The 11197-nt window shown below is 39.1% G+C and overlaps 1 protein-coding gene across 1 annotated transcript in view; it reads left to right on the top strand.

Annotated features, from left to right (window-relative positions):
* Positions 1–370: 370 nt before the first annotated feature.
* The window catches only part of LOC104526210 (LIM domain-binding protein 3), a gene marked incomplete at its 3' end in the record, with an annotated part of 54849 nt that continues 44022 nt past the window's right edge, over positions 371–11197 (top strand). Inside the window, exon 1 of the mRNA XM_010169594.1 lies at positions 371–496. Coding sequence (XP_010167896.1) covers positions 404–496 — 93 coding nt within the window. The remainder of the gene's footprint in view (positions 497–11197) is intronic.

Genomic DNA, 11197 nt, shown 5'->3' on the forward strand with positions numbered 1-11197 from the left:
TGTTTGGGATTTTAGCATGGAATTTTGTTTGCTTGTTTTATTACAAAATGTGTTTTGCCCATAAAGTAACTGAGCATGAAGAGGGGCTTGAGCAGCCTAGAAAGATCTGTCCCCTTCCCTGGGGGCTATATTAGACGTCTGAGTCATGAAGTCTTTGCATAGTAAGTGTCTGGTTACAAACCTTTTATGGGCCCTACTCAGCTGGGATATCAGCATCTGCATTATAGCTCCCATCTATTCTTAGGTGATATCCCAGCACGACTGAACAGGCAAGGCAGAAAGAGAATTGCTTTTGTTATATAAAACTCTTCTCTTTTCTCATCCTGTTTTTTCATGCTTTCTCTGTCTACCCCGTCCTTCTGTTCTGCAGTGCCTTGTTGTTGCCTTGTGAAAGAGGTACAGAATGGCTTATAGCGTGACTCTGAATGGACCTGGACCATGGGGTTTCCGACTGCAAGGGGGCAAAGACTTCAACATGCCCTTGACCATCTCCAGAGTAAGTGAGCAAAAAAAGCTTCATTAAGCTTTTTTAGGTTGGAAAATAGCAGTGAACTAGTTGTGTACACTCTGACCTGGCCTAGCAAAATAGGGGATCTTTGCAGCTAGATCTGAGCAAAGAATATATAATGTGGACTTTAAATATAACAGTTCAAGGTACAACCTGGCATTGATGATGCCTCAGGAAGACAGTTCCAGTTAGTATATTTTTAAGAAGGACAATACTGTCTCTTTTAAATAAGTTTCCAGTTCTGTTTTTTACAGTGATGTCTCTTTCTGCTGATAGGGGCCTCTCTGGTGCTGTCTGTTTGGGGAGAAGCAGGTAGAACAACTACGAATGGGAATACAAAATTATATTTCTAGAAAATAAACATGTAAGTGCTTGTAAATTTTTGAAGTCTAGGTGATAAAACTGGGCAGAGATAGGGATATATGTCTCTTCTTTTAGGGGAGGCAGTAATTAGATGAAAATTAGACCTGTCAAGCAGAAGACTCAATAGTGCTTAAAGTACAGTCTTAAATTATGCAGAAGCCTTCCATTTGCTGCTGACAAACAGCATGTGATTTAATAATTAATTACCTGGTGTATCTGTTGATTACAGATTAGTCTATTTCCAAGCCATCTTTTTGGTTTTGGTTTGGTGAGGTTTTTGTTCATTTTTTTTTCCTAAGAGCAATATTTTATGGTGTTGCAGTGGAGTGCTTTTATTACCTGAATTAGCTCAGTCTCTTAGAAGTTTTTAACATTGGATGGTTTTCAGGAAATTTATAAGCATTTCCCTTACCTACCCTTCTCTTATCAAACTAGATAGTTCTGTGTAACTGCTGGTTTAGGAACTCTGCTTTCTACTACTGCCTTCTTTTTAAAAAAAAAAAAAAAAAATCATTTTTCTTTCTGACAGTCTCAAATCTGTTCCACAATGTTCAGATCATTTTAGAGACATCTTGGTTCCTCCACCAATCACCTGCAGAAGGCTTATTTTGCAGTACAATGACAAGAGAGGTTACTTACATAACAGCGTTTAAAAGTAATACCAGAATGATTTAATCAAACAAGCAAATAGAATGCAAACAAGAGGTCTGCTCCACTGCAGAAAAAGCCACCTACACTGCTTTGAAAACTTTTTTTTCATAATGAAAAAATACAGTCTGTTAACTTATGTGTACCAAATTGATATCCCTGCAATCATGATTTGAAGTCCTCAGTGAGCTTCTGAAATCTTAACTATGCTATTTCATATTCATACTGTAAAGCTCTGTATTATTTGATGTCCCTTATTCTTATGCACAAGATTCCTTTCTCTGAAGATAGAGCCACATTTACCTTAATACTAAGTCCTATGATGATGAGAGGAACTTTTCATAACCGCTTTTGCAGAAGCGGCATAGTAGTTGCCAAGGTAGCTGTTCTGTCAGTGGTATTAGAAACAAACAAGCAAAAAACAACCAAAAAACCACCCCAGTCCACAAAAATAAACTCAATTCATAAACTTATACTAATTTCACTATGGTAAATAGTTTTGGTATTTCTTTCCTTATCCCACCCAAGGTAAGTACAGAGAGGTGCCAACATATTTCTGTAGGCCTTTTCATGACATTTTGCAGCCTGCGCTGTGTGGTGTTGATTATTTTGTTTATTACTAATTCAGTCTTACCTAAAGGCTGTTAGTCGAGGGCTGGGGCTGTGGCACTTGCACTGTATATGACACAATCAGAACTGAAAAAACAGTTGTTTCTCAAATAACCCGTTGTCTCAGTTATACTCTCTTAAAGTATACTCAATATGCCCAAAGGCTATATGATTCTTACAGGGCTTTTGAGAGTGTATGATGAGCAGGAGAGAATCTGCAATGGCTGGATTCCCAGAGGTGTGGAGGAGTTACCTTTTCACACAGCTGGCTGCATTTCCAGCAGTAGAAGTGTCAGAAAGCACTGTTAAATGTTTTGAACTTTTTCCCATTGAGGCCCAGTTTTTAGTTGGGAGCATTGCTTTGGGGAGGGATTGGATTTTGTAGCCTGCCTTAGAGAGGAAAAGCAGCCATGCAGGAATGAACTTACCCTCTTTCAGGGGGAGCTGGAGTAGGAATGCCTGCTGGTTGGAACACAGTGTAATACATAGCTTTTGATGATAATATTCTTAGAATCTGTTTTTTCTTTGGCATCTTTCACATAAATATATCTCCAAACAGATCAGATTTTCCCCTTAATCAGCAGTTTGCATAAGTGAGCTGAGGTGTGAACTTAGCCATAATTACAATCTTACCGTGGGGAAAAAGGAAAGCTGTATTTGCTTTCTGAAGATATTCTTGGGGAGGAGTGGGGGAAGGAAGATAACTGTGAGGAAAATACCCTTCTTGAGAAGGGCAGACAGCTCTAAATGTTGCTGGTGGATGCTGTGCACTTGTCTATGGACTGTTTGATCCACAGCTGCCCTGAGATAGGATTAGACTTTCTTTGTGCAAGATGAGTCCTAAATCCCAAACACTCCAACTTAAAGGGTCTTATAATTGCTTTTAATACGAAATGTGCCATGGTGCTTTTGCCTACATGTGTGTAGTATCCCTCTATGCAGGCACATAGGGTTTACATGCAGACATGTTCATTATACTCTAACTGCCAACAAGCAATAAGATTGTCTATGGGTGGGCCACAGAGAACAAAAAGATTCATCCTTTTTCATGGAGGCTCTGTGCTCTTCTGTTATGCAGCAAGTCATACCGCCTCCGAGTTACCTCTGAGCTCCTGAGAAAGATGACAGCAACAGTCTACCACACCAGGATTCTTCATCCCATCTATAGTCTTATGCCTGCATGTTTCAAGGAGCTTCCTGAAGGGGGAAGCTAGTATTGTGCCAATATGAAGCTAGCTCACACCTAGACATAAAGTGGGCACCCTGGACCCTGGAACTAGAGCTGTGGCTTAGCTGTCTGTTGACCAGCACTCTTATCAGCCAGCCCAATATAATTCCTACTCAGCTTGCACTTCTCTACACACACCTAGACATAAAGTGGGCACCCTGGAACTAGAGCTGTGGCTTAAACTGTCTGTTGACCTGCACTCTTATCAGCCAGCCCCATATAATTCCTACTCAGCTTGCACTTCTCTACCTGAGAAGCAGGAAAGAAAACCTGAAGGTCTTTAAAGCCTGACAAAAGCATGATATGATTGTGCATTGCTTATGCTTCTGTTGAGGAAAATACTCTTAAAACAATGGGCAAGGAGGCTGTTTGGCACATCAGTTCAGTTTTAAAGGACACTTTAAAATGCTGTCTGAGACACTGTATTTCCTTCCCTTCCTTTAAGTCGAGGGGATCAGCTCATTGCTGAATAGTCTACTGCATATAACACAGGAGTCACAGTCAGTCAGCTGCTTGGTCGGTGAAGATGTGTTCTCCTGAAGTGGATTGTTCTGCTTATCTGTTCTTTATCTAATAAGTCGAGGGGATCAGCTCACTGCTGAATAGTCAACTGCATATGACACAGGAGTCACAGTCAGTCAGCTGCGTGATCGGTGAAGATGTGTTCTCCTGAAATGGATTGTTCTGCTTATCTGTTCTTTATCTAAAAATAAGTGCCTGAATAATGTAGAGGGGTGGGAACAGGAAAGGAGGAGATAGAAACAAATGGAGAAGAGTTAAGGTCACTCTGCAGCTTTCACGCTCCTTTAATAATGGAATTAGAAAATAATATGTGAAGATTTAAAAAAATATTTTTCCAGTCCCCACCCTGCATCTTACCCTCTAGAACAAATTCTGTCATGAGATGTCATGAGCAGATAGCAGAGGTAGGAAAATAGTATTGACAGACTCTTAGTAAAGTTGTCAGTCCTACTGAAATGAATGAGACTTGCAGATTGTGCCTTCCAGCCCTAACCATTCTATGATTGTTGGCAATGCTAGGAGCTGTCACCAGTGGCGTGATCATGTGCATAAACCTGGTCTTTCCAAGTTGACATGGGCAGCAAAGCAGGTTATTTTCTCGTACAGCTTGCATGAATTGTCTGGAAGCAAGCAGAATTCATTAATTTTATAGAGCTAATCCTCTGTAAGAAGGCTTTTAGGCATAGTTAATTAAGTACTGTGTTGCCGCGTTACCTAAAACGTACGATTGTACAGGGATGGACGCAATAGCAGAGCCTTTTTATATATTTGTGACTTACTATTGCTGAACAGCAAGTTTTTCTAGTGAGACAGACTGGCTTGCAGGTGATGCAATGAGCTGAAAGGTATGCAAAAATTATCATCATCTGAGATGGCAGAAATATTATCCAGAACAGTGCAGTAACTCATGGCTGGTGTATTCGCTCTTTGATTATCCATACAGTTCTGTATTTCCGAATAGAGGGGTTTTTTAATGTTTCCTAATTAGCCTGTCTGTTTACTTATTCTGATACAAGCAGCCTGAAACAGGTCTTTTTCGGGGGGAAAAAAAAAAATCCTATTCTAGCATTTTGAAGTCTGGAGTAACAAAAAGGTTTTCCTTGTATTTCTTTGGCTCTTTACCAGCATCTTTTCCTGATTAGTTCCTGCCTTTCCTCCACTCCCTAGCATACATGTCAATTTCTTGCTGTGACTGCATTTCCTTTAGAGAAGCTGTGTGAGAATATTAATTTTCTGTTGTCTTTATTGCATGGGATATCAGTGCCTTACAACAGGCAAATGATGGGTGAAGGGAGTCCCTCTTGGCTTTTTTCTTCTATTCTTGAAGGCGAAGAAACCTCAGATTATCTGGGTCAGGCACTGTGCATTCAGCAGCTGTCATTTGGATGGTCATGTGGTGCTGTACATAAATTATAATCAGAGGAGTGAAGTGTACCTGTATTGACTGAACTGAAGAAATTTAACAAGTTCCCTTGAAATGCTATTTCCACATCACCTGTTAAGCATCCATCTCTGGTGAATTAAACTGCTGAGTAGCTGTCCTACAGCTACAACTGTAACTTCAAGAGGTTTTGTTTCATCTTCAGATGTGAAGTCCTTCACAATACCAAAAGGTATAGATTAGTATTATAAATAAGTGATGTTGCACAAAACTAACAGGTAAGTTTCATGTCCTCTAAAAGCCTTCCTTTTTAACTACTATTCGGTAGAGATGTTTCCTTTTCCCTCAACTCAAATGACACTGAGTCAACTTCTGAGAGAGGGAGTGAACCATTTAATGTAATGACCATCTTATGTCTATATAAACTTTAGTAATTTCTTACACGAGTGGCTTCACATTCTTCCAGTCTCCTACAATTTAACCCAAAACAGTTGCTTGTAAGAGGAAGATGAAATACTTCCAGGCCTACTTTTAAGAATACACCGAAACTTTCCTATATGTTGTTGATAAATAACTCTTCTGTGGGTGTCAGCATTGCTTTGGGATAATTTGTAGCTCATTTCCTGAGCAACAAAGTCACCCTATCCAAAGTTATACCGTTCTGAATTTTATTATGCACAGCCGTTTGCTATATGTATGGATGTGTCAGTGTCATGAGAAACAGCAGTTACTTTAGAGGGTATCTTTGCTTTCAAACTAATTTGCAAGCCAGTTCTGGTATGTTTACAGCCACAGTTATCAGGAATTATTGCATTTCTGTGAGCCTGAAACCTACAAGTAACTCCTAAACCTCCTGATTTAGTGTTGCTTATTTGAGATGTTCCAGTAGTCAGAATCTACACTCTAAATGACAGTTTGGAATATAGAGCATTTGTATGATATGGTCACATCTCTCATCACCCAGGAGTGGCATGTGTATGTTAGACCAGGAGGGGGGGGAGCAAATTCTCTAGTTGCATTCTTTTTAAATAGTATTGATCAGGCCAGAGAAAGAGATGGTTTCTGAGGCCTGGGGATCAGAACATTCCTGTATACAGGGGACTTGATTCAAGTCTCTGCTCTGAATAAAGCAGAACAGGTTTAAACTTGGCTGTGCAGGTGGTCTAAGAGGTAAGGCATTAGTTATTCTGAGGGAGGCAACGTTCCTTGTCTTGATCAAAAATACCATATCAGGTCTGAGGAGTAATCCCAATGGATATTTCACCTGAGCTGCCAACACTTTAAGAGAAGGTTTTCTTTCAACAAATACCTGATTTTTGTAATACAAAGTAGTTCCAGCACAAGATGTAGTATTTTTTCCGTTCTGGTTAAACAATCATGATATAAGAAGCTTCTGTTTTCTTTCCTTGCAGAAAGTGTTCTGAAAAATCCATGCAGCTTGTTGTTGTATCTTTAAACTCGGGATTTTTGGAGGAAGAGTCCTTTTATTATTATTTTTATTTAAATCTTAGCATCAGAATGCAATGTGATTTGAATGCATGTACTGTACTCAACCAAATAACTTTCGGGAAGGATATGGAGCTAACTGCAGCTCTTGGTCAAACGTGTCTCCTTTAAATCAAGCACGTACTTGGAACTGAAAGACAGCCCCTCTTATCTGTGTGTGTGATTAAAATAATCAGTAAATACTAAGCTCGCTGCTGAAGGCCAGAGGTATATAAGGAGTATTATGTACTCTGCCCAGTATCTATGCAGACATCATGCATAGCTCTATTTAAGGTTCTATTTCTCTATTCTCTCCATGTTTTGAATTTCAGGAGAAACATTTAGCCTCGTTAGAATGTAGGCCAGATTAATATGAATAATGGACTGTAATAGCTGAGATACTGGCTTAAATGATGTTACATCATCAAACCTGCTGTGATTATTCTGACATGCAACACATAGCCAGTAGGTTTGAAGCCCTTTCTTTATTTCACCTGCTAAATGCAGCTTTTCTCTTTGGGGTGGGATTGTATCTGAATCATCAATGCTTGTGTGGCATTATCTGTGAAAAGAGTTCAGTGTATGAAATAGTTGGGCTGAATGATGACATCTGTGCAATTACAAACTCAGTTATAAATGCTGTCAGTATTTCTTGGTGCTAGCTTTACTCCTTATGCCAAGAAAACACTCCATAGTGTTTTTGCAGCTTTTTTTCCTGCAAAAGGGAGGGGAACATAACCCTTCCCTTGAACGGGAGGCACAGCGCTAACTGTGGGAACTGAAGCTCACAAGTGGGGATAACCACAGTTATTGTGTCTTTATGGAGGAGGAGGAGAATATTTCTTAACCTAAAGAAACAGGTCCACAACTCAAATGACTTATGTTAATTCTTTTCTTGTTTTAACAATATTCCCTGGCAACTGGATATTCTGGTCTGACAAACTGCTCAGCCTTTGACCTAGAGTTTATTTAGTTGAGAATATAGTGGATGTAATATTTCAGGAAGTCCTCAGATTTACTTAATTGTTAATAATTTTGCAGATCCTTTAGAACTAATAAGCACAGCAGGAGGTAATCGTTAAATTATTAATTTAAAGCTGCTGAACTGTTAGTACTTTATAATTAAAATGCACAATAAGCTTTTTTTCAGGTAGAACTTTTTATTAATGTCTGATGTTTGAACTCAGTAAATTCCTGTCTTCATAACACAGCAGATAACCTTGTCATTAGCTCCATTCTGAATACACTATTGCAAAAGTGAAACACACAGAGAGAAATAAGCTCTGCAAATACGTTAACATTAACTTTCTGTACTAGCAATAGCAGTTCCCATCTGGTCACTCTTGTTGTCTAATTAGTAGCACAAAGAGTATGTTATTTTATAACTCTATAAAATGTGGGTATTTAAAAAAAAGCCAAGCAAACAAAACCAACAAACCTTCAGTAGCACTCTGAAATTATCAAAATGATGGACCAAATGCAATGGTTTTCTTTATAATCTAGAATTCATAGTGGACTGGAGCTAGCTGAGAACATAAGTTGATATAATTGATTTGTTTTGTGTGTACCTAGAAGTTTCTGCACATAGGTACCTGTGGTGCCACCATTTTAATACATAATATAGCATTAAGTAGCATTCAGCATAAAAAAATACTGCTTTTCTTTTTTCACTGAGTTTTCTTGCAGAAAGAACTCGATGCTCAGTGTGCAGGTGAGTTATTAATCTCCACTGAAAGATCATGAGAAAGAAGAGAGGAAGGAGGGAATTTTTTGCTGAATATGGTAAAAATCAATACTTGCAAGTTTTGAGGAAAGAAATTAAACTGTGTGTGGCAAGTCAGCTGTGGTATGCTTTGAAATGGATAATGCTAATTGAAAAAGGATGGCTTATACAGCATGTTAAAGAGCTGTTTCTCTGTACTAGTGTAATTAAAACCTTAATAAAAAGGTTACCCGAGAGTGAAATCTCAAATAGACTTTTTGTTACAATTGTCTGAATTTTTAAAACCTAATTTGATAAAAGTGTATTATGATACTTAATACATGGCACTTCATAAAGAATTTAATTCTTGCCAGTACCAAGTGAGGACAAGGATGTTAAGTGTGCTGTTCAGTCACATTGTGTTGACTCATAATTTACATAATATCATATATTTGAAAACCAACAGGTATCACCTGTCAAACCATGCTACATAGATGAGAAAAAAGTGTATTTTATTTAGCTGCTGTTGTAACTTAAGGGTCTAATTGAAATAAAAGCTTGATCATGTGAGCCATCAGCCTGAAGCTAGCTCTGAAGCTTAGTCCAGCCCTACTGTTGGGTATCCTTTGGGAGCAGTCCTAAAAACTTTCATTTTCAGGTCCATGAACAGTATATTTTTTTCCCCAAAATGTAGAGATGTTTCTGTGTTCTTCTGAGAGATTTCAGGAACAAGAGTACCCAGCTCTTATTTATCAGGGGAAGAAATAACTTTTTTTTCTACCCAGTGACTTTGAGTATAGACACTCCATGTTTTTTGGAATTAGATACCCTGAAAATAATTAGTTTCCAACTTACAAATGGCTCCAGATGACATCTTGAACGTACTTTGTACAAGGTGACTTCTCTTTTTGTTAGCAGTGGCTAGCAGCCATTTTTCCAGAAAGTCAATGAGATCTTACTCTTCTTTTAGGAAGACCTAATGGGTCCAATGTCTTAAAGGCATGCAAATCCCCTGGCAAGGGTAGAGTTACTTTCTGTACCTCTCACATGCGTAGCTGGTGTTGTGATCATCTATGCCACAGGTGTTCAGTGCCTGGACACTGTGCATAAATAGGTTTTAACCTTTCCCCAAAATCCTTCCAAATACACTTGATTTGTAGCAATGGCAGCTGAGGATTAGGAAGAACTCAGCTTTTCATGTGTTCACACCATATCACCTCCTTTCACTTGCTCAGAGTCCAAATTCCAGCTGCTGGGCTATTTTGGCTCCCTCACTCGGTTAGCCATACTTGTTAATACACATAAACCTTTATTCTCATTGAAGGTAACAGGCTTAGCTTACTTTAAACATTTTATGGCTCTTCAGTTTAAAGCCAGCATTAGTGACAATTAGTCTTTGTGGCATAAAGAAAAATAACTGTAAGGCATTGTAGTCCTTGTTATACCTGGTTAGGGTGCCATGCACACTCTTCAGAAGCCTCTGTGGGACTCTCATGTTATATTTAAAGCATCCTGTAACTTAGGAAGCTATTTTGAATTGGAACGAACGATACATTTACCTCAAGCTTCTGGAATGGGACATGGTATCCAAAACTCCAAAAATACTACATGTAACCCCAGATTCTGGTACGTAGTGCCAAATCAGAATGCTCTGGTATTAGGGTGAATTTGGGCTGCCTTTTCTTGATCCTGGGGGTCACTGGGACCATCCTGTTCTATTTGAGAATGTCAGCATTCTCTCCTTACCTAGTCATAGCTGGTTCAAAAATGGCCAAGGGCAGTTGGTACTATGGCAGGTGTTTAAAAAAGAAATAGGCAGCTGAAATAAGATGTTCTCTTTTATTAGAATTGGCTAAAACTGACTACTGTAGGAAATAAATGGATAGTCTTTCTGCTAATTTTTTGACAGCAGTTGCATAATACAAGTACCCTGCTGACCTACTGTCAAAATTGCTTTCCTGCCTAGAAGATTCTTGTCTCACTTGTTTACTTAAATTTTCTATCAAATTATTCAAGATAAAATCCTTTTGCCAACTGCATGGGGTAGGGCTGATGAGGATCTCTATTACCTATCTGCTTTGCTTCCTTTATGACAAGAAGTGGTCACAAGTCTGTAAGTGTCACAGCTTTTTAGAACAACAAACCAAACCTATTTGAACAGTTTAATTGCTTACTGCTTGGTACTGCTTCTTTTCAGCGTAGTATTTCTAAAATTAAAATATGTGTTGTGTTGTTACATGGTGGTCAGTAGTTCAGGATGAGTGTGTGGGGTTGTGGGTAGCAGGCTGTTGGAGGTAAGCCCCTAATGGAAAGAGCAAATGGATTACTAGGGTGCCAGAACTGTTTGGCTGTTTCATCCTTGAGGCACAGCAAAACTATCCTCTCATTTCAGGGAGGAACTATCTCACACTTGAGAACTGTATGCCTTAGTTGTAGCAGTTGCCTGCAAGGACAAGTACTGATATTGCTCTGGTCTTGACATTCATCCTTGCTCCATGTGGGATGGTACTCTGCTCTCCCCTCCCTCCATATGCCTGGGATGCTGATGTGGGCTTTCTGCCCTGCCTGCCTTTCCTTGCTCTGCCCTGCACGTTCTCCATCCTCTGAGTCTGCTACCCTTTCTTTGCTCCTGCTTTTCAATGATGTTCAGATTTGTGAATGGAGGAGCAAAGAAATGAAGGCTGCATTTGGAAAGTGAAAGTTACAGACCCTTCCACAAGGTGTTATAATTTCTTATAGAACAGTGAAGGG

Source organism: Antrostomus carolinensis, unplaced genomic scaffold, assembly GCF_000700745.2.
Source record: "Antrostomus carolinensis isolate BGI_N321 unplaced genomic scaffold, ASM70074v2 scaffold35906, whole genome shotgun sequence".
Classification (NCBI taxonomy): domain Eukaryota; kingdom Metazoa; phylum Chordata; class Aves; order Caprimulgiformes; family Caprimulgidae; genus Antrostomus; species Antrostomus carolinensis.